The sequence below is a fragment of the Dryobates pubescens genome, chromosome 20, assembly GCF_014839835.1.
Source record: "Dryobates pubescens isolate bDryPub1 chromosome 20, bDryPub1.pri, whole genome shotgun sequence".
In the NCBI taxonomy this organism is placed as follows: Eukaryota; Metazoa; Chordata; class Aves; order Piciformes; family Picidae; genus Dryobates; species Dryobates pubescens.
In genome coordinates, this window is record NC_071631.1 from 22,789,082 (window position 1) to 22,812,506 (window position 23,425).

Below are 23,425 nucleotides of genomic sequence, written 5' to 3' on the forward strand. Positions count from 1 at the left end.
GTGGAGGGAGTCTCAGAACAGGGAGGGCTGGAAGGGACCTCGAGGTCAAGGCCAACTTCCCTGCCAAGGCAGGGTCACCTAGAGAAGGTCACACAGGAAGATGTCCAGGTGGGTTTTCAAGGTCTCCAGAGATGGGTCTCTGCCACCTCTGTGCAGCCACCTGGGTAGGATCTGGCAGGGCTCCTGGCTGGGCAGTGCCTGTGCAGCCTGCATCTCCTGGCTGCTTGCCACGGATGCCCTCTCCAGTAGGGCAGAGGAGTTTCTCCTGGAAGTGCCCCCAAGCCCCTGAGTGATGGGCAGAGCCACAGCCTCATCAGCCATTCAGGAGCGTGCCCCAGGAAGGGGCTGGCTGGCAGCAGCTCCACCTGCTCCACAGTGAACACTTTGTTAGCTTCAGCAAGCAGCATCCTGACAGTTCTGTGGAGCTGCTGCTCACAGCTGCCAGCCTGCAACTCAGCAGAGCCTGCCACCCACTCTGCACCAGCACACTGCATCCCCCCCAGCCACGGGGCTCTCAGGGTCTGGCAGCTCCTACAGAGGTGTCCTGTGAGCCTGGGCAGATGTGAACACGTGGAGTGGCAGCAGAAAGAGGAGAACAGAGTTCAGCAAGCAACATTTTGACATCTGGGAAGGAACCTGTGCTCCCCAAGCTGCCATAGCCTCGTAGGAGGTGTCCCTGCCCAGGGCAGGGGGCTGGAACTGGATGATCTTTAAGATCACTTCCAACCCAAACCCCTGTGTGATTCTGCTCTGCCCTGCTGAGAGCACACCTGCAGTACTGTGTCCCCACTTAAGAGAGACAAGGATCTGCTGGAGAGAGCCCAACAGGGAGATCACCCAGGGCCTTCTCTTCCCCAGGCTGCACAGCCCCAGAGGGCAGCTGAGCAATGCTCAGCAAGAGCTAAAGGAGCTGGGGGGAGGCAAGAGGCTGGGGCCAGACTCTGCTGAGTGGTGCCCAGGGCCAGCACAAGGGGCAGTGGGCAGAGACTGGCAGCCAGGAGGTTGGATCTGAGCAGGAGGAGAAAGTTGTTTGTTGGGAGGGTGCTGGAGGCCTGGAGCAGGCTGCCCAGAGAGGCTGTGGAGTCTCCTCTGGAGAGCTTCCAACCCCCCCTGGGCATTGTGCCCCTGGGCAAGCTGCCGGGGGTGCCCTGCTGGAGCAGGGCTTGGACTGGGTGAGTTCTGGAGGTCCCTTCCAGCTCCACCATGGTGGGGTTCTGGGACTGAGCCATGAGAAGTTCCTCCTGACTTCCCCACCTTCACCTCTAGTCCTACACTTCTGCAAGCTAAACTGAGAGTTTTCCATGGTAGGGCTGCAGGAGCTTTGCAGAGCCCATGTGCCACTGCTCCTCATGGAGCCTGTGGCACTGCTCAGCTCTGGAGCTCACTGCTCCTGATGCCAGGAATGCAGTTGGGAACCCTTCCTTCAGCACAGTTTTGCCCAATGTTAAAGTCAGCAAAGAGAACTGGGAAAGAAAGAAAGGAAGCTGGCAGTGATGGAAGCACAGCAGAGATTGAGTTGCAATATTTGGGCAGGGGTCCAAGGAGAGGGGAAGGGAAGTTTACTGATTATGGCACATTGCTAATGGAGTATTGCTTCCAGCTCCTCACCTCCCTCCTATAGACTGTGATGGGATCAGCAATCATGAAATTGGAGAAGCTGAAGGAGGAGAATGTCCTTATAAAGATTTCATCCTTCACAGTGTCAGAAGCAACTGGTTGCATTGCTTTCTGGAGGCCAATTTAATTGCTGTCAATACCAGCTCCAAATTGGCTTTAACATTTCCAATGGCTGTTTTCTGTAAACTGCTCTGATTAATGGCAGGAAGCCTTCTGCTGCTGCCCTCCAGCCTCGCCTCTAATGCATTCCACAAACAATAATTGATCCAGCAAGACACACAGAGGCAAACAGGGAGAAGCAAACCTTCGACAGAAATGATTTTCCCCTTCCCCAGCACCCAGCAGAGCTGCAGAAGGCTCCAGCACAGAGCAGCTGGTTCAGTGGTTAGCTGGTGGGGGTTTGTCCCCATGGAAACTCCTGAGCAGCACCAGCTGCAGGGAGGGTGCTCTCGGTGCCACATTGCCACCACAGCGTCACCCTGGGCTCCTGGAGAGACCAAACCTGTTGGTCCAAACTCAGCCCCCTGCATTTCAAAGTGCACATAGTCCTGACAGTGCTGCTGGAGTCACAGACCACAGAACTCTTTGGGTTGGATAAAAGCCTCTAAGCTCATCCAGTCCAACACCAACCCAGCCCTACCATGGCCACCAGCCCCAGGAGCCATGGCCACAGCTTGCTGGAACACCTCCAGGCATGGGGACTCCACCTGAGCAGCCTCTGCCAGGCCCTGACCACTCTGGCACCAAAGAAATTTCTCCTCCTCTCCAACCTCAGCCTCCCCTGGCACAATTTCAGGCCAGTTCCTCTCCTCTCACCTGAGCCTAGGGAGCAGAGCCCAGCCCCCACCTGGCTGCAGCCTCCTCTCAGGGAGCTGCAGAGAGCAATGAGGTCTCCCTCAGCCTCCTCTGCTCCAGGCTCAACACCCCCAGCTCCCTCAGCTGCTCCTCCCCAGCTCTGTTCTCCAGACCCTTCCCCAGCTCTGTTGCCTTCTCTGGACACAATCCAGCACCTCAAATTCCTTCAAGGAGTGAGGGCCCAAAACAGACAGCCTGTCCCAGTTGGACAGCAAGTTCCATGAGCACATAAGCACAGGCTCTCCTACACTGCCATGTACAGACTTACAGACCTCTGAGATCATCCAGTCCAGCCCCTCAGCCAGAGCTCGCATCCTCAGCACTGCTGCTGAGCCACTGCCACTAACCCACATCCCTCCTGCTGGCTCCCAGTCCTGCTGAAGTCTGTGGCTGCCTGGGACACAGCTCAGTGGTCACAAGTTCAGCACTGCCTAAGGAGGACAACCTTTCCCAGCCCTGCCCCTGCCCACACTCCTCCATGTCACAGATTCATGGAACAGTTTAGGTTGGAAGGGACCTCAAAGCTCAGCCAGCTCCAGCCCCCTGCCCTGGGCAGGGACCCCTCCCAGTAGCACAGCTTGCTCAGGGCCTCATCCAGCCTGGCCTGGAACACCTCCAGGCAGGGCACAGCCACAGCCTCCCTGGGCAGCCTGTGCCAGGCTCTCCCCACCCTCACTGCCAACGATTTCTTCCTCATCTCCAGTCTCAGTCTCCGCTCTCCCAGCTCAAAGCCATTGTCCTTTGTCCTGACACTCCCAGCCCTTGTCCAAGTCCCTCCCTAGCTCTCCTGAAGCCCTTCAGGTCCTGGAAGGCTGCTCTGAGGTCTCCCTGGAGCCTTCTCTTCTCCATGCTTTTTCATCACACCCTCCTGCTGAGCTGGATTTGCTGGGCTCATGAGTTCAACCAAGTGCTGGAAGAATGTGACAGTATCAGAATCACTGCAGAGGGCAATGGCTATGGGAGAAGATGCTGAGAAGAGGCCTGAGACCTCTGCTTCAATGGCAGAAGAGACATTAGGCTGACTCAACTGCCTGTGAAACTGGAGATGGAGAATAGACAAGCTTGCAGATGCAAAGCAAGACACAGGTCAGGGCTCGAATCAAAACCCAGCCAGGAGCATGACGCTCCCTGCCGACCGCCCCCTCAAGCCCAGGGTGACCTTCTGCCCTCCCACTGCTGGGACTGGGGCTGAGTTTTGTGTTGCCCTCCTCCAAAGCCTCTCCCCTGTCTGCCTGGTGCTCCCAGAGGACCTGAGAGTAAGCAGCTGTTAAGTGCTCAGGCCGCCAGCGCTCCCCAGTGAAGGGATCCTGCCCCATCCGCCAGCACCCAGGCTCTCCAGAGTACCTGCTCCAGTGCCTCTCTGCCCTCTCTCTCCCAGATCTGGAGGTGGAGGACAGAGCACAGGGTGAGAGTAACCACCCAGCTTAGCCATCATTCCTGCCTGTCACCCACAACACAGACACTGACCTGCCCTGGGTGCCCCTGCTCAGGCAGGGGGCTTGGACTGGATGATCTCCAGAGGTCCCTTCCAACCCCAGGCTGCTGTGTGACTGAGCAGCACGGGGTGAGAGCCTCCCCCTTCAGGTGCTGTGCTCCAAAACTGTGGCTGTCCCTGCTTTTGTCTTTTGAGAACAGAGTTTCTTTGCCCTTCCCAGTCCAGCTGTACAGATTCAGGAATATGGGAAAGCATCCAAATGGTTCAGGTTGAACTTCCTACACTCAGAGCTTCGCTGCTCCTCAGCAGCTTCTCCTTGCTCCTCAGCAGCATCACTGTGACTCTCCTGCATCCATCAGGATCCCCACAGTCCTGGCAGCCCTGGCCTTGCTCTTACACCCAGCAGCTGGCACAAAGCTCCAAGCCTGGTTCTGGGAAGGAGGTCCATGTCCTCCCACCCTTGGTGTGTGGGCACAGGGAGCTGCTGCAGCGGCTCAGTGTGATCCAGGGCAGCACTCAGCATGCTGCAGCTCTTGGCCAGCTCCACTTTGTCCCTGCAGCATGCAGGGCCCTGCTGCCTACAGACCTCCCTTAGATTCCCAGCCTCTTCCCACTGGAATGCCTCTCCTCCACTGGAGCATGGTGCCAGAGAAACTCACTTCAGTTAATTTCCACACTCTGTCGTTCTGTGACTCTGCTGGGGAAGGGGCTGGAGAGCAGGGCTGGGGAGGAGCAGCTGAGGGAGCTGGGGGTGTGCAGCCTGGAGCAGAGGAGGCTGAGGGAAACCTCATTGCTCTCTGCAGCTCCCTGAGAGGAGGCTGGAGCCAGGTGGGGGCTGGGCTCTGCTCCTGAGGAACAAGTGAAAGGATGAAAGGAATGGCCTCAAGTTGTGCCAGCAGAGGTTTAGGTCAGACAGAAGGAACAGCTTCCTCCTCCAGGCCTGGCCCAGGCTGCCCAGGGAGGTGGTGGAGTCCCCATGCCTGGAGGGATTTCAAAGCTGTGCAGATGTGGTGCTGAGGGCCAGGGTTTAACAGTGGGCTTGGGTTAAAGGCTGGACTTGATGATCTTAAAGGCCTTCTCCAGCCTAAACCCTTCTGTGCTCTCTGACTCTCCACCTGTTCCACCGTGCTGTTTGCAGCAGGCTGAGACTCCCTGCCAGGCTCTCTTTCAAACCAACTCCACATGCTTCATCCTCTCTCCTGCTCACAACTTGCATCAGTCTCTCTTAAAGAAAAACAAAAGCTGTTTCCATAGCAACCTCCAGCTCCTGGATGTCACCATGGCTGGCAGCACTGCCGTGCCTGGCCTGTGGACAGCACTGTGGGACCAACCCCACTGCAGCTCTCGGAGCCAGCACCTGATCTAAGTGCTGGGGATGTGGTCCTTGGGAGCATCAGGACATTTGCATGTAGACACCACACACAGACAGACACACAGACACATGGGCACGCTCCACCCACACCAGTCACATTTGTCACTTGTTAGCTGCTTTGATGCACAAAAACCTCCCATCAGGAATGGGAGAGATTTGGACCTGAGGCACAAGAAACTGTCTCAAATAAACACAAAGCCTATGGGCAGCAGCTGAGGGACCTGGGGTTGTGTAGCCTTTAGGAGAGGAGGCTGAGGGGAGACTTCATTGCTCTCCACAGCTCCCTGAAGGGAGGTTGGAGCCAGGTGGGGGTTGGGCTCTTCTCCCAAGGAAAAAGGGATAGAACAAGAGGAAATGGCCTCAAGTTGTGCCAGGGGAGGTTCAGGTTGGATGGCAGGAACAATTCCTTCCCAGCAAGGGTTCTCAGGGGTTTCAGAGCTGTGTGGCTGTGGTGCTGAGGGCTGTGGCTCAGTGGCAGTGGCTCAGCAGCAGGGCTGGCTTGGTGAGCTCTGGGGGAGGGCTGGGCTGGAGGAGCTCAGAGGGCTCTTCCAAGTCAGTTCTGTGGCTCTCTGATTCCATCAGATGCTGTGGCTTTTCATTCTGCAGGAAATTCATCTCTGCAGTAGGGACACTTTGTGGCCCTGTGTGCCTTGTTAGTGGGGCACACTTTTCCCTAAGGTTCTTTTTTCACAGATTACCCTAAAACTTTACAGCTCAGAAAAACACTCAGAGGAGCAGAATGAATCAGTAACTGGAGGCAGAGGCAAGAGCAGCCCCAGTCTGCTGGAGGGAAGGAGGAGGCTGCATGGCTCAGCCTGGTCACAGCTTGATCTCAGCAGCATCTGTGAAACCTTACAGCTGAACATCACCACTGCATCAGGACCTAACCTCTGGCAGCAACAGAAGAGGGAATTTGGATGTCCAAAAGAGTAAGATTAAGAATAGCAAAAAGGGCTGGAGCACCTCTGCTGCGGGGACAGGCTGAGGGACTTGGAGTCGTTGAGCCTGCAGAAGAGAAGGCTCCAGGGAGACCTCAGAGCAGCCTTGACAGTACCTGAAGGGCTCCAGGAGAGCTGGGGAGGGACTCTGGACAAGGGCTGGGAGTGCCAGGCTGAGGAACAATGGCTTTGAGCTGGGAGAGGGGAGACTGAGAGTGGAGAGGAGGAAGGAATTGTTGGCAGTGAGGGTGGGGAGAGCCTGGCACAGGCTGCCCAGGGAGGCTGTGGCTGTGCCCTGCCTGGAGGTGTTCCAGGCCAGGCTGGATGAGGCCCTGAGCAAGCTGTGCTGGTGGGAGGGGTCCCTGCCCAGGGCAGGGGGTTGGAGCTGGATGCTCTGTAAGGCCCTTTCCAACCCAACCCATTCTCTGATTCTAGGGTTTTGTGAACTATTTAACAGCTCAACAGAGCAGTTTGGGAGCAGGATAATTAATCTCACTGCATTGTAGCTCAGACACCTGGCTTCCCTTCTCCTGGCTTCAAGAGTTACAGCTAGCTTGGGGCACAGTCTTTGCTCCCCAGTGCAAGTGTGAAAGCTCTCAAGTCCACTGCTAAGCTGTGGCCCTCAGCACCACATCTACAAAGCTTTTCAATCCCTCCAGGGATGGGGACTCCACCACTGCTTCGGGCAGCCTGTGCCAGAGTTTCACAGCCCCTTCAGGGAAGTCATTCTTTGTCATGTTCAACCTAAACCTCCCCTGGTACAACCTGAGGTCATTTCCTCTCATCCTGTCATTTGCTGCTTGCCAGAACAGGCTCCAGCCTCCTTTCAGCTGCTGTCACCAGCCCTTAGGATACAGGGTTGAAGTCATGCCTGTGCCCAGTGAGGATGGAGGAGGGAACATCAGGCCTGTGTTCAACAGAATATGCAGGAGGGAGCATAGCTGAGCACCCAGAGAAGGACTACAGCACCCCCCAGCACACATCTCCTCTGAGTGGGTCCCAGGGCAAAGTGTCATGGTGTCCAGCACTGGCCAGGCTGACTTAGGTCCTAAAAAACTGAGGAACCCAGATCCTGCACACCAAATACCTTTGGGATGTGAAAGGGAGCTGCAGGCAGGCTGGGGAGAGACTGTTTAGACTGCTTGGAGTGACAGGATGAGGGGCAATGGTTTGGAACTGGAGCAGGGCAGAGTTAGGTTGGAGCTCAGGAGGAAGTTCTGCACAGGGAAGCTGGGGAGACACTGGCACAGGCTGCCCAGGGAGGTGGTGGAGCCCCAGCCCTGGAGCCATTGAAGCTCAGCCTGGCTGTGTCCCTGGGTAGCCTGCTCTGGCTGGAGCTGTCCCTGCTGCCTGCAGGGGTAGGACAGGATGGCCTTGGAGGCTCCCTTCTGAACCAATGCAATCTGTGAAGCTAGCTCCAGAGTCCTATCTTAGCTACCCTGCACCAGGTCCAGCAGCACTCAGCTCTCCTCACTCACTGCTGGGCTGATGCCAGGACACTGAGTAACTCTTACCCTCACAATGCTCCAAGATGGAAACTGTTGACTTTTTCTGGTGGATCAGAAAGAGTTTAACCTGTTTGGGACTTTCATGGGAGGAAAAGCTGTGGGAAGATTGGAGCTAAATGTAAGAGGGCTTGGAGGCGACAATGGATTGGCCTGGAGCAGCAGTGGTGTGGCCAGCAGGACCAGGGCAGGTATCATGCCCCTTGAATCCTGGGTTCAGTTTTGGTCCCTCACTCCAAGAAGGACATTAAGGGCTGGAGCAGGTCCAGAGAAGGGCAACAGAGCTGGGGAAGGGTCTGGAGAACAGGGCTGGGGAGCAGCAGCTGAGGGAGCTGAGAAGAGGCTGCAGCAGCCAGGTGGGGCTTGGGCTCTGCTCCCTAGGCTCAGGTGAGAGAAGGAGAGGCAATAGCCTGAAATTGTGCCAGGGGAGGCTGAGGTTGGAGAGAAGGAAAAATTTCTTTGCTGCCAGAGCGGTCAGGGCCTGGCAGAGGCTGCCCAGGGAGGTGGTGGAGTCCCCATGCCTGGAGGAGTTCCAGCAAGCTGTGGCCATGGCTCCTGAGGCCATGGTTTGGTGGCCATGGTGGGGCTGGGTTGGGGTTGGACTGGCTGAGCTCAGAGGCCTTTTCCAACCCATTCTGTGATTCCATTTTCTGCAGATGCCAGAGCTCTCAAAGCTTGTTCTCTTTCTTTCCACATGCCAGGGAGCAGCAGCAAGAGTATGCAGTGAAGGAAAGAAAACTCTGTTCCTGGAGCTCTCTGGGGGCTTTCCAAGTGGTTTTCCTAACTCTTCCCCCACCTGCACCTTAACCAGCTCCAGCTCCTCAGCACACAGCAGAGGGGCAGACGCTGCCAGGCACTGGGGGATCCTTTGACACCTGCTTTGTATTCCCCTGAAGAGCTGTAAATGACAACACAAGCTGGGAAGCAGCGGGAGCTGAATGCCTTCCCCAGATGTTTCTGCACTGAGCCTGGGTAAATGAACTCAAAGAGGTGCTGGGGATTTGAGGGAGAACTTGGAGAATTCAGTGGGTGAATAAAGGAAGCAAAGACCAGCTGGAGACCTGGGGGAAAAGGAGAGGGGAGAGAAGGATGGACAGGGAGAAGGAAACTATCTGGTTGGCCTGAGCCAGAGGAGAACCCATCCCACTCAGCTGCCCAGCTCAGGCTCTGCTCTCTGAGGCACCTTCTGCACTTCAGGGCAGCTTGGCACAGCCAGGGGCTGCTGCTAGCAGGGAGCAGCTGATGGGGACAGCTCCTGCCAAGGGCTGGGCTGCAGAGAGCCTCTGCCTTGGACTTGCTCCTGGCCACACCAAGGGCACTGCCACAGCTGGTGCCACACCTTGGGGGCAGGAAGGCAGAGGTGGCTCCTGTGGGGAGGAGCAGACAGCACAGGGCACCCTCAGCTGCCCCCCAGGGGAGTGCAGCCCATGGATGGCATCCTCAGGAGCAAGCTGAGGGATCCCCAGGGCCAAGCCTCTTCTTCCCTAGCTGCTGGCCCAGCAGGACTCTGTCCCTTCTGCCTTCCATCCCCATCCCTGGGATCCTCAATCCACTGCCAGAACCCAGCTCCTGGATCTGGTTCCCATCTGCTGCTGAGTCCAGGCTGGGACTTGCCCAGTGCCTGCCCCCAGCAGCAGTGGTGCCAGTGGTGCCTTCAGGGCTTGGGTTCCACACTGCTTTGTGTCTCTGTGTCTCTGTCCCCTGGCATTGTTCTTCTCTCCATCCCAGCTGGGTCAGTTCCTTTCCCACCCCATCAGTCTCTCTCCCTGCTTCCCTTTCTCTTCCCTTTGGCAAGCAGAGGCTTCATGGAGAGCCTCTGGCACTGCTCTGGTGGCCAGCCCAGCCCTGGCCCTTGGCAATAACCTGGAAGGAATGGGAGAAGGTGATCCCACTGTCTGCCCCTGGTCTTTTGAAAGCAGCTGGTGTCTGTCCTGGGCCCATAGGCCATGGAGAGCAGGGCCAAGTGCAGAGATCTCCACTGCAGGGTGAGCAGGGTGGAAGTGCTCCCTGTGCTGCTCTGGAGATTCAGCCAGGGGCATGAGCTACGATTTCCATAGGGATTAAAGGTTCACATTCAGAACAAGCTCTGAATGTGCCTCTGGGTGGAAGGCACTGCTGAAAGCAGCAGTTTGAATACATCCATCTCTGGAACTTCCTGACTCAAAGGGCTTATTAAAAGCCTTCCCCAGACAGATAAAGCTCATCAGAGCAGTGGGCAGTGCTGTTTGCTGAACTGGCAGCAGTAATCCTGTCAATGAGCTGCTCCTCACACCTGCAGGTGCCCCATTCCCTGTAGCAGGTGAGGAGAAGATTTTTCACACTGGAAATGATCTCCTGGTAGCCCTGCAGTCAGGTCTTGGCTGGCACTTCTGGGGCTGGTTTCAGGCTGACACATTCTGCCATGAGGCAGTTTGGCACTGAGAATTACGAGGCCAAAAGAACACAAAACTAGGCCAGAGTCTGTTCTCCAGCAAGTACAAAAAACCCCAAAAGAGTCTTGTCACTGCTCTCACAGCCTCCTCATCCTGGAGGCAGTCAGAAGCAGCATCATTCCAGGCACAGATTTTACCAACCTGCCTCCTGCTCAAGTAGGTGACAGCTGGGGGCCCTGCGCTGCTGGAAGCTGGTGGCAGCAGGGACAGCCCTGTGCTGAGCAGCTTTGGAGAGATTCTCCTCCTACAGAGCTTTGCCAATGAGTCTAATGGTCCTGAGCATCCTCTCACTCCAAGGTTGGCAACACTGTCAAGGTAATTTGGCTGAGAAAGAACCAGTGGGGAATAGCCAGAATGAGACTGGGAGAACAAAGGACCTGTTCAGACCATGTGGTGCCATGAATCAGAGCATCACAGAATGGTTTGGGCTGGAAAAGGCCTCTGAGCTCATCCAGTCCCAACACCACCATGGCCATCAAACCATGGCCCCAGGAGCCGTGGCCACACATTCCTTGAACATCTCAGGGATGGGGACTCCACCAGCTGCCTGGACAGCCTGTGCCAATCCCTGACCACTCCTGCAATAAAGAAAGCACTGTGGACCAGCACAGGTTTGGACCACCTCTGAGTCTGGGTCATAAAACCTCCCTGGTCCATCAGGATTTGGTGACTGGAGCAGGCTGCCCAGAGAGGTTGTGGAGTCTCCTGGTGTGGAGAGCTTCCAACCCCCCCGGGCACTGTGCCCCTGGGCAACCTGCTGGGGGAGCCCTGCTGGAGCAGGGCTTGGGCTGGGTGAGCTCCAGAGCTCCCTTCCCGCCTCTCCCTGCTGGGGTTCTGGGATTTACCTAAAGCAAGGCCATGTCCCATCACTTTGAGAGTCCCATAGTGTCTTACACCAGCCAAAGGCCTGTTTCAAATTCTTACCTGGAGTCTTTTGTGTTTTGGAGAGCAGCACTGAGATGGCTCCTGCATGCTCCTTAGTCCTGACCTGGCTTCCTCTCTGTCACCAATGCAGTCAGAAAACTCCCTTCTGACAGCTTCTGTGGGGCTGGAATCTTGCAGGGGCTTTGCCCAGGCACATTTTGGGAACCAAATCCTTGCATCTGGCTTTCCAAAAGCCAGGGTGGTGCTGGAGGGAATCATCTGAGCCAAGGAGCTGGGCTTCATTTGATCACTAATGCTCATGTCCACCAGCATCATTGGCAGAGGAACTGCCCTCCTCTTTTCTGACACAGCAGTTGCCTGTGGACTTTGCAGGAGCATTGCTTCTGGCTCCAGCTCTGGCTCCTGTGGCAAAGGGAGCCCCTTCCTCTCTGGGAGCATCCTGCTGCTCACAGCTGACGCTTCCTGGCCCACAGGAACCGTGACCTTGCTTCCATCCATCCTTGTTCCTCTCTCTGTTTGCTGGCCACCCACTGAACAAATCAATGGTGCTAACCTTCTCACAAGGGTCAGGAGGAGTACCATAGCCAAGGAGGAAAGACAGGGGAAATGCAGCCAGAGTTTGCCTCCTGACACCCCTGGAGGTGCTGCTGTGATGGACACATTAAAACTGCTGGCGGCTGGCTGGCTGCAGCGGATCTCCTCTAATCTCAGACCCATCCTGCTGTACCTGCTCCTCACAACAGCAAACACTGAGCAACAAGAGATCTGTGTGGGCTGGAGGAGTGTCTCTGTCTGCAGGGAGTGCTGTTGCCCATACTAATGAGGGGGTGCTGAGCTGGAGAGGTGTGCTCTGACCCCAGCCTCCAGCTTGGCTTATCTGCAAAGATCCTACAGCACCACACCAGCAGCACCGTGACAAAGCCATCAGCAGAAACATCAGGGGGAGCAAAGGTGGGTGGAAGGAGATGAACTGTCCCACACACCCCAAAAGAGCATGGGAACCACAGAATCATTCAGGTTGAGCAAGACCCTCAGGATCCTGACTCCACTCTACAAGGCTCACCCCTAATCCATATGCCCAAGCACCACATCCAAAGCTCCTTTAAACACCTCCAGGGTTGGTGACTCCACCACCTCCCTGGGCAGCCTGTGCCAGTGTCTGACCACTCTTGCTGGGAATAAATCCTTCCTCCTGTCCAGTCTGAACCTCCCCAGTGGCAGCTTGAGGCCATTCCCTCTTCTTCTATCACTAATGACCTGGGAGCAGAGACCAGCAGCAGCCTCTCCACAATCTCCTTGCAGGGAGCTGTAGAGAGCCAGGAGGTCTCCCCTCAGCCTCCTCTCTTTCACACCAACCATCCCCAGCTCCTTCAGTTGCTCTCCATCAGATTTCTTCTCCAGGCCCTTCCCAGCTTCCTTGCCCTGCTCTGCCCTGGCTCCAGCACCTCCACAGCTCTCCTGTACTGAGTGCCCAGAACTGAAGCCAGCACTCCAGGTGTGGCCTCCCCAGAGCTGAGTCCCAGGGGACAGTTCCCTCCCTGCTCCTCTGGACACAGCATTGCTGATCCCAGCCAGGAGGCCTTTGGCTCTCTTGGCCACCTGGGCACACTGCTGGCTCCTATTCAGCTGCTTGGCCATCAGCACCCCCAGCTCCCTTTCTGCTGGGCTGTCTCCAGCCACACTGCCCCAGGCCTGCAGCATTGCTCAGGGCTGTTGTGCCCCAAGGTCAGGACCTGGCACTTGGCCTTGTTGAAGCTCCTCCTGGGAATGCTGGCCATGGATCCAACCCATCCAAGTGCCTCTGCAGAGCCTCCCTGCCCTGGTGCAGATCCACACTGCACACAACCTGCTGTCACCTGCACATAGCTGCTGCCACACTCTGTGTCCTTATCCAGATCATCAGGGAAGATGTTCAACAGCTTCATTCTCAGAGGTAAGCAAAAGTGGCAACAATGCCTGGAGAGAAGCCCTTCAGACACCTGGGATGCTCAAGCTTAGCAGAACAGTGTGGGAGCTGTGTTCGGCTTCTGAGGAGCAGCTGGGCCCCACAGAATGACCTGGTTGGAAAGGACCTCAACATCCTCAAGTCCAAGCATAACACAGCACCTCCCTGCACACAGCTCTTACACCATGGCTCCAAGCTCTTCACCCAAATATCTTCTAAACACCTCCAGGGATGTGACTCCAACACCTCCCTGGGCAGCCCGGGGAAGGTGGCCACAGCAAAGCAGCAGGCTGGAGGCTTCCTGAAACCAGCTGCCCAGTCTGAACAATGGCAATGGTCTCTGTGTCTAGGACAGAGGGACTGCTGCTCTTACCTCCTGAAACAAGAATCTGCCAGACTTTGAGTTTTCCATCTCAAAGCATAACGCAGAAGTACAGACAAAACCTAACAGCACGTCCTCCTGCCCCACTGCAGAGCAGAGAGAGTCCTGAAACCCCCTGCTGGGAGGTGCCTGGGCAAAGACACCACAGACTTTGCTTTGGTCCTGAACCTTCCATCAGGCATCAGTGGCAGCAAAAGCAGTGGCCATAGATAGGTGGATTACAGAATCTGAGAATCACAGACTGGCAGAGGCTGGAAGGGACCTCTGGAGCTCACCCAGCCCAAGCCCTGCTCCAGCAGGGCACCCCCAGCAGCTTGCCCAGGGGCACAGTGCCCAGGGGGGGTTGGAAGCTCTCCACACCAGCAGACTCCACAACCTCTCTGGGCAGCCTGCTCCAGGCCTCCAGCACCCTCCCAACAAACAACTTTCTCCTCCTGCTCAGATCCAACCTCCTGGCTGCCAGTCTGTGCCCACTGCCCCTTGTGCTGGCCCTGGGCACCACTCAGCAGAGCCTGGCCCCAGCCTCTTGCCCCCCCCCAGCTCCTTTAGCTCTTGCTGAGCATTGCTCAGCTGCCCTCTGGGGCTGCTCTTCTGCAGGCTCTCAGCCCCAGGGCTCTCAGCCTTTGCTGCTCCCAGAGCTGCTCCAGGCCCCTCAGCAGCTCTGCAGCCTGCCCTGGACTCTCTCCAGCAGTTCCCTGTCCCTCTGGAGCTGGGCAGACCTGATGTTTCTCCTTCACACCAGATGGGCAAACCTACAGCCAAGCAGAGCTCATCTCTCACAGTGATGCCTTCTCCTCCCAAACCACTTTGCCTTGCTCATCTCATGTCCCATTTCTCAACAAGGACCAAGCAGACCCTTCACAGGGTCTGTCACTTTGTAGTCTGACAATCCCTGTGCTCCAGCCCCAGCCCCCTGCCCTGGGCAGGGACACCTCCCACCAGCACATCTTGCTCAGGGCCTCATCCAGCCTGGCCTGGAACACCTCCAGGCAGGGCACAGCCACAGCCTCCCTGGGCAGCCTGTGCCAGGCTCTCCCCAGCCTCACTGCCAGCAATTTCTTCCTCCTCTCCACTCTCAGTCTCCTCTCTCCCAGCTCAAAGCCATTGTTCCTCATCCTGGCACTCCCAGCCCTTGTCCAAAGTCCCTCCCCAGCTCTCCTGGAGCCCTTCAGGTCCTGGAAGGCTGCTCTGAGGTCTCCCTGGAGGCTGAACAACTTGGTGATCTCCTGAGGTCCCTTCCCACCCCTGCCATTCTATGATTCTGAAGCTGTTCACTGGCCATAAATCTTTCTTTCTTGCATTTCCCTCCTGGGCAGAAGCACAGAGACTCTCAGGAGCCAATCCTAAGCCCTAGATATGCAAAAGCAGCTTCTCCTTCCAGCCAGCTCCCCTCCTGCTCTCTGCAGCCCAGCTCTTTGTCACAGCTCTGACTCTGGCACACACAATTACAGGGTTCAGCAGCCTCTGAGCAAAAACCAGAGAGCAAAGAAATCCCTCTGGGTTTGCAGGGAAATTGCTTTGTTCCAGCAGCAGGGGAGGCTTCCAGAGAACATGGTCACCTGCTCTTGCCTCCAGAGGGTGGTGATCTACATTGTGGCAGAGCCCTTCTAAGAGTCACTGCCAAGAGGCTATGGAAACCACAGCCACTGGCCCTGCACAGAGTACCTCAAGCCTTGCAGGTCCTGGAGCACTCTGAGCTCCTGATGGCTTCCTTCAGCAGGGACCATCTGCAAAACCTCTTCTGATCACCAGGTGACACAGATCAGAAAAGGCCACCCAGACCCTTCGAGGTGAGGCTGAACAGCTTGGGACTGAGTGAGGGTGCACCTCTGTGGCACACCTTCAGTCCCAACTCAGAGGTGCCAAGTGATGGCAGCTCCACCACTTCCCACCCAAGAGAGGTGCTGAGCCCCCATCCCGACGTGGCTTTGAGAGGTATCAATATCAGAAGCATGCACTCAGTCAGAACAAAGGCTTTACCTGGGAGCCTGAGCCACTCACAGCCTCCAGTATCAGCAAGGTTGGAAGAGACCTCAAAGATCATCGAGTCCAACCTGGCACCACAGACCTCATGGCACCAAGTGCCACATCCAATCCCCTTTGGAACACCTCCAGGGATGGGGACTCCACCACCTCCCTGGGCAGCACATCCCAATGCCGAACGACTCGCTCGGTGAAGAACTTTCTCCTCACCTTGAGTCTAAACCTCCCCTGGCGCAGCTTGAGACTGTGTCCTCTTGTTCTGGTGCTGGTTGCTAGACAGAAGAGACCAACCCCCACCTGGCTACAACCTCCCTTCAGGTAGTTGTAGAGAGCAATGAGGTCAGCCCTGAGCCTCCTCCTCTCCAGGCTAAGCAACCCCAGCTCCCTCAGCCTCTCCTCACAGGGCTGTGCTCAAGGCCTCTCCCCAGCCTTGTTGCCCTTCTCTGGACACCTTCAAGTGTCTCAATGTCCTTCTTAAACTGAGGGACCCAGAACTGGACACAGGACTCAAGGTGTGGCCTAACCAGTGCAGAGTCCAGGGGCACAATGACCTCCCTGCTCCTGCTGGCCACACTGCTCCTGATGCAGGCCAGGATGCCATTGGCCTTCTTGGCCCCCTGGGCACACTGCTGGCTCACGTTCAGGCAGCTGTCAATCAGCACCCCCAGGTCCCTCTCTGTTTGGCAGCTCTCAGCCACTCTGACCCCAGCCTGGAGCTCTGCCTGGGGTTGCTGTGGCCAAAGTGCAGCCCCTGGCACTTGGACTTGTTGAATGCCATCCTGTTGGCCTCTGCCCATCTGTCCAGTCGGTCGAGGTCCCTCTGCAGAGCCCTTCTGGCCTCTAACTGACCAACATCTGCTCCCAGCTCGGTGTCATCTGCAGACTTACTGCTGATGGACTCCATCCCCTCCTCCAGACCATCAATAAAGATATTGATCAGGCTGGGGCCCAGCACTGCTCCCTGGGGCACACCACTGGTGCCTGGCTGCCAGCTGGCTGTGGCACCATTCACCACCACTCTCTGGGCTCAGCCTCCAGCCAGTTCCTAACCCAGCTCAGTGCTGCTGTCCCAGCCAGGGGCTGACAGCTTGGCCAGGAGTTTGCTGTGGGGGACAGTGGCAAAGGCCTTGCTGGAGTCCAGGCAGACTCCATCCACAGCCTGCCCCACATCCCCCAGGCAGTCCCCTGGGCATGGAAGGAGATCAGGTTGGTGAGGCAGGAGCTGCCCTGCCTGAATCCCTGCTGGCTGGGCCTGAGCCCTTGGCCATCCTTCAGGTGCAGTTATTGCCCCCAGGATAATCTGCTCCATCACTTTCCCTGGCACTGAGCTCAGGCTGCCAGGTCTGGAGTTTCTGGGTTCCCCCATCCAACAACCAAGGCAAGAAGCAACCCCATGGTTTGACCAAATTCACTAAGCCAGTAGCATCCCCCAGAACTGGTGTGCCCCAGCTCCCAGCTCAGTGCCTCTGGAGGGCCTCCAGCCAGTGCCTTTAAGCTCTTGGGACACCCTTTAGGTCATTTGCCACACCTTGCTCTCACCACACCTGAAGTTCACCTGGAAGAATGAGGTGGCCTCAGTGAAGTGGATTTCTTTCTTCTCATCAGCTGTGTGCAGAAACTTCCTAAGGTGTGCTGGGAACACACCAGGTCCAAGCCTGCCACCACCACTTGGTTCAAGCTGACCTCCTACCTCACTCATGCTCAACTTCCAGAAAGCCTGCAGGGAGCAGAACTATCACCACTGATCCCTGAGCTCCTCTGCTCCACCGTATTTCCTCTTCACTCCATTTTTTATCCTCATGTTGGCTCTCCACCCCCCCAGCAGAGCAGACCTTGCTGTGCTGCTGCCAGCAGAGCCCGGGGCAGAGGCTGCACTCACCTGGGTTGCTCTTGGAGCTGCGCACTGGCGTGAAGTGGTTCTTGGAAGCTGTCCTGACCGGGGTGCTCTCTTTGGGGGAGGTATCTATGGCCGAGATAGTCTCTCTTTCACAGTGTGCTATTGGGATGGGTCCCTGCTGCCTTAAGATGTCAGCCAGAGCCCTGGGGAGAGAGAAAGAAGGACGCAAAGGAAAGGTTAAAAGGGGCTTTCAGAGTTTTCACTTCTGCGGCCAGCAGGAGAATCCAGCAGCAGCTGAACTGCTGCCACAAAGAGCAGAAAGCAACCACCACCAAATCTGCCTCAGGAGCTCTCCTCTGCGTGGGGCTGCTGCACTATTGCCAGGGCTGCCTGGCTACTGTGGAGCTCTTCCTCTGCTTCACTAATTCACCTCGCCCCGGGGTGATGTCTTCTCTCCATCCTTTTCCTTGCTGTCCCTGGCAGCACAGATGAGCTGTTCCCCACAGCCCAAAGCTCTGCCCCCAGCAAGAGTCACCACCCCCCACCCCACAGCCCTAGCACTCAGCTGCTTCTGAGGGTTGCACCAAAACTGCCCTGCTAAAGCCAAACCTCTTCCGGACTGAAGGAGATCAGCAGTGTGGTCCCCGCAGTCAGGAGCACAGAATCAGAGCCCTGGCAGGGTGGGGTTGGAAGGCACCTCTGGGCACCACCCAGCCCAAGCAGCTTGCCCAGGGGCACAGTGCCCAGGGCGGGTTGGAAGCTCTCCACACCAGGAGACTCCACAACCTCTCTGGGCAGCCTGCTCCCAGACTGAGGGAGACCTCATTCCCCTCTCCAACTCCCTGAGAGGAGGCTGGAGCCAGGTGGGGGTTGGGCCTTTCTCACATGCAGCAAGTGACAGGACGAGAAGCAGCAGCCTCAGGTTGTGCCAGGGGAGGTTCAGGTTGGGTGTTAGGAACAATTCCTTCCCAGCAAGGGTAGGCGGTGGAGTCCCCAACCCTGGAGGGGTTTCAGAGCTGTGTGGCTGTGGTTCTGAGGGCTGTGGTGCAGTGGCAGTGGCTTAGCAGCAGGGCTGGCTTTGTGAGCTGTGGGTGAGGGCTGGGCTGGATGAGCTCAGAGGTCTCTTCCAGCCTCAACAGTGCTGTGATTCTATCAAAACCAGATCTAGCTCCTAAGTGTGGCACTAAACCACTGTGAATTCAGCCATGCTGAAGGTGTTCCCCTGCCCTAACCACACCACACCGTGTCTCCTGAGTGCTCACTTGTCCTCTTTAATGGCCATGCAGAGAAAAAAGACTGCTCAGCACCAGCAGAAGAGAACATGATAGGTGGGAGAAAGTGGAACTTGGATGCACCTGCTGATCTGTGTGCCAATTCAATCACACTGCTCTGTGTGCTCCAGATGATTTCCATAAGGCACCGAGGGGAAGGTCAGAGACACTTAACGGAGGAAGGCCTCGGGCAGCAGAAGTCTCCTGGGTGCTGCTGTCTGTCCACTGCAACAGCTTCAGTCGTGACAGAGCCATCACTCAGTCTGGGTCCTGTGTGTGCAGCCACTGGGACACAATCAGCCTGACTGATGTCACCTGCAGCAGGCCCTGAGCCACTCCAGCAACCCTCCTGTGACGCCAGGGCTCTTATCTCAGGAGCACAAAGTTCCCTGGCTGGATCCTGCTACCTGTGGCAGCAGTGCTGGAGCTGGAGCTGCACAAGAGCAGAGGCCCAGCCGGAGATAAGCACTTCTGGCAGCTCCTCACCAGCCTCAGCCCCGGCACAAGGCTGAGGCTGCTGCCCACAGCAGCACAGGACACACCTGCTGACACCAGGGATGCTCCAGACCGCTGCAGGCAGAAAAACCGCCTGATGTCTGACCTGGCAGAGGACAGGGGCTGCCCTCAGCTGGGCCAGCAGGGAGCTCTGGCCTAAGTGACTGCTTTGGACACACACAGGGCAGGGTGAGCAAAGGCACTCTACAGCAATGAGACATTTGGGGTCACCCACACCCCCCCTGGGCAGCCTGGTACAGGTTGGGGAGACACAGAACAGGCTGCCCAGGGAGGCTGTGGCTGTGCCCTGCCTGGAGGTGGTCCAGGCCAGGCTGGATGAGGCCCTGAGCAAGCTGTGCTGGTGGGAGGGGTCCCTGCCCAGGGCAGGGGGCTGGAGCTGGCTGAGCTTTGAGCTCCCTTCCAACCCAACCCATTCCACGAGGATGTGGTTTGATAATTTTTGCAAGGACAGAAAGAACAAAAAGTCTTACTGGCAATAGAAAAGGCTCAAAGGGAGGGGGTAAGCAGTAGGGTGGCAAGCTGGGGCATCAGCTTGGGCCCCGATGTTGACAGATTAGATCAGAAGACTTTGCTAATGAGAAAAGAGCTTGAGAGGAAACTGGGAGAGGAGCAATGGCAGGGAGTGACAGAAACCCCAAACAGAGCAGGAAGAAAGAGAGCAGAGGAGTAGAGAATGGAGGACCCAGGAACAAGCCTCAATAAAGATCAGGCAGCTGTGAAGTCCAGGAGCTCAGAGAGACACAGAATCCCAGCAGGGTGGGGTTGGAGGGGACCTCTAGGAGTCACCCCAGTCCAAGCCCTGCTCCAGCAGGGCACCCCCAGCAGCTTGCCCAGGGGCACAATGCCCAGGGGGGTTGGAAGCTCTCCACACCAGGAGACTCCACAACCTCTCTGGGCAGCCTGCTCCAGGCCTCCAGCACCCTCACAACAAACAACTTTCTCCTCCTGCTCAGATCCAACCTCCTGGCTGCCAGTCTCTGCCCACATGGGCACAGGTATCCCTTCTGCTGAAGGCAAGGGGAGCTTGGGTGGCAGAACCAACAGGCTGGGATGTGGCCTGTGGAAAATAAGATTGAATCATAGAATCCCAGATGGTTTAGGTGGGAAAGGACCTCCAAAGCTCCTCCAGTCCACCCCCTGCAGCCAGCAGGGACAGCCCCAGCCAGAGCAGGCTGCTCACAGCCCCACACAACCTGCCCTGCACTGCTGCCAGCCATGGGGCAGCTCCCAGCTCTCTGGCCAGCCTGGGCCAGGCTCTCCCCACCCTCAGCACCAAACATTTCTCCTTCTCTCCACTCTCAAGCTCCCTCTCTGAGTTCCAAACCATTGCCCCTGCTGCTGGCACCACAGGCCCTGCTCCAGAGTCTGTGCCCAGCTCTCTGCTCAGCCCTTGAAGCTCTGCAAGGCCACCAGAAGCTCTCCCTGGAGCCTTCTCCTCTGCAGGCTGCCCAAGGCCAACTCTCTCAGCCTGGCTCCCAGCAGAGGGCTTCCAGCCCTGCCAGCACTGCTGTGGCCTCCTCTGGCCCTGCTGCAGCAGGTCCCTGTCTGTGCTGAGGGCTCCAGAGCTGCCCCAGCACTGCAGGGCTGTGAGCAGAGCCCAGCAGAGGGGCAGAATCCTTCCCTGCCCCTGCTGCCCTCACTGCTGGGGCTCAGCCCAGGCAGAGCAGAAGGTCTGAGATGCTGGCAGGAAAAGCTGCTGGGAAGAGCTGAGTGTTTCCTGGGGTGCAGGTTGTACACACACAGAACTCCACCCAATTACCTTCTGAAAACCCCCTCCTGGGGCCCCCATGTGCATGGTGCTGGCAGGCAGAGTTGCCTTTTGCTACTCACTGTGAACTTGGGGAAGAACGGAAAGAATATGACCAAATGGAGCTGCCAGAGTACAGTGAAAGGAGCTGAGATAAAAGCCTGCTCAAGGCAGAGCTGTGATGGAATCTGTGGCAGAACTCCCAACTGACTTCAGCACAGAAAGGGATTCACTTCAAGACCTTAAACAGAGGTGAGGTTTGAGTCTGCCCCAGGGCAGGAGGCGCTGCCTGCGAGAGCTGATTGAGGCAGCCGAGGAGCCAGCCCCGCTGGAAGCATCCCAGGGAGAGGGACTTCAGACACCACAGGCTGAGCAGGCCAGGTCTGAGCATTACTCATGGTTTGGGTTGGATTCTGTCCCCAGACCTGCTGCACCTTCTGAAGCTTCAAGCACTGTCCACACTGAGCCACCTGCCACCCTTGCCAGAGCTGGGGCGGTGCTGTCCTGGAGGATGGGTCCCAGGCTCCCTGCCCCATGTCACTCCCCCATGTTGGCTGTGAAACACCAAAGTGCACACTGCCTGCCATCAGCTCTCCCCATCCCTGCCAGCTCCTTGATACCACCTCCAGCACACTGCCTGGCCATGTCTGACCTCACACCAGAAAGATTTGGGCTTCTCACTCCAAGAAGGACATTGAGGAGCTGGAGAATGTCCAGGAAGGGCAACTAAACTGGGGAAAGGTCTGGAGAAGAGGGCTGGGGAGGAGCAGCTGAGGGAGCTGGGGGTGTTGAGCCTGGAGCAGAGGAGGCTGAGGGAGACCTCATTGCTCTCTGCAGCTCCCTGAGAGGAGGCTGGAGCCAGGTGGGGCTTGGGCTCTGCTCCCTAGGCTCAGGTGAGAGAAGGAGAGGAAATGTCCTGAAATTGTGCCAGGGGAGGCTGAGGTTGGAGAGGAGGAAACATTTCTTTGCTGCCAGAGTGGTCAGGGAGTGGCAGAGGCTGCCCAGGGAGGTGGTGGAGTCCCCATGGCTGGAGGTGTTCCAGCAAGCTGTGGCCATGGCACTCAGGGCCATGGTTTGGTGGCCATGGTGGGGTTGGGTTGAGGGTTAGATGATCTCAGAGGGCTTTTCCAACCCAAAAATCTCTAGGATCCTGTCAGGATGGAACTTCAATTGTTTACACCAATACCACTTAAAAGTGATCCAGGGAGGGTGACACAAGGATGCTGCCAGCAGCAGACTCCTTTAGGAGGAAGCTTTCTTCATGTGAAAGCCACTCTACAAAAGCAGAGCTTCTTGCTGAAATCTCAGTGGCTCAGCACTGTCCTACATCAGCCAAAGACATAACCTGTTCCTGCAGGTAACAGCAGCAAAGCAGTCAGAGGTGTGGCTGCCCAGCCTGGAGAAGAGAAGCCTTTGGGGAGGTCTTCCAGTACCTGAAGGGCTCCAGGAGAGCTGGGGAGGGGCTTTGGACAAGGGCTGGGGGTGCCAACCTAAACTGGTCCATGAATCTGTGAAATGTAGGAGCGTGGGCAGGGGCAGGGCTGGGAAAGGTTGTGGATGATCTGCAAGGTCCCCTTCTGCATCTATGAAAACTCAGCTTGAGAGCTCTGGAAATGTTTGTCAGAGTAAGCCGAGCTGCGGTGCGCGGCGGATGCCTGGGCGTGTGCCTGCTGCGTAGGAGAACTGGTTACTGCTCCGTGGAGCTCAGAAGAGACAAACACAGGCACTGGGACACTCCTCCAAGGGCAATGCCTGTGTGCCCCTGCAGCCAGCACCACTCAGGCAATGTTCTTCCTGGAGATAAATGATACAGGAAAAAGTCAGAGGTCTGCTGAGAAATCTTCCTGCCAAAGACAAGGAAGGGTTGTGAAGCTCCTGGATTTACTGTGACTTCAGCAACAGATCCCACTGAAAGCTTAATTAGGGCTATGCTGGGACCATGGTGCTTCCCCAGAAGCTAACAGCAGATTGAGGCTGGCAGCCCTCCTGACTCACTGCTCTTGGGGGCTCCAAGCTGACACAGGGGCAACATAGCTACCTCAGAGACACACAGCCAGGGCATGGCTGCCTGTGTGTGGGAAACAGCTGGGCTGTAGGAGCAGCAGTGCAGGAGTCCCACAGAGAAACCAACAGCACAGCTGGCACTGGCAGCTCAGCACTCCTCCTGGCCCTACAACCTGAGGTGGAGTCAGCAACTGGCAAGTAAAGCTCTTGTCTTTGGGACAGGATCTGCAGGCTGTATACTACAGAAATCCCAGAATCCAGCATGGAGGGGTTGGAAGGCACCTCTGGAGCTCACCCAGTCCAAGGAGCACAGTGCCCAGGGGGGGTTGGAAGCTCTCCACACCAGCAGACTCCACAACCTCTCTGGGCAGCCTGCTCCAGGCCTCCAGCACCCTCACAACAAACAACTTTCTCCTCCTGCTCAGATCCAACCTCCTGGCTGCCAGTCTCTGCCCACTGCCCCTTGTGCTGGCCCTGGGCACCACTCAGCAGAGCCTGGCCCCAGCCTCTTGCCCCCCACAGCTCCTTTAGCTCTTGCTGAGCATTGCTCAGCTGCCCTCTGGGGCTGCTCTTCTGCAGGCTCTCAGCCCCAGGGCTCTCAGCCTTTGCTGCTCCCAGAGCTGCTCCAAGCCCCTCAGCAGCTCTGCAGCCTGCCCTGGACTCTCCCCAGCAGTTCCCTCTCCCTTTTGAACTAAGGAGTC

At 57.0% G+C, this 23,425-nt stretch overlaps 1 protein-coding gene across 1 annotated transcript in view; it reads right to left on the reverse strand.

Moving 5' to 3' along the window:
• LOC104309455 (protein shisa-6) overlaps nucleotides 1-23,425 on the reverse strand; it is a 65,642-nt gene that overhangs the window by 31,765 nt on the left and 10,452 nt on the right. Inside the window, exon 2 of the mRNA XM_054171117.1 lies at nucleotides 17,229-17,389. Within this exon, the coding sequence (XP_054027092.1) occupies nucleotides 17,229-17,389 (161 nt within the window). The remainder of the gene's footprint in view (nucleotides 1-17,228; nucleotides 17,390-23,425) is intronic.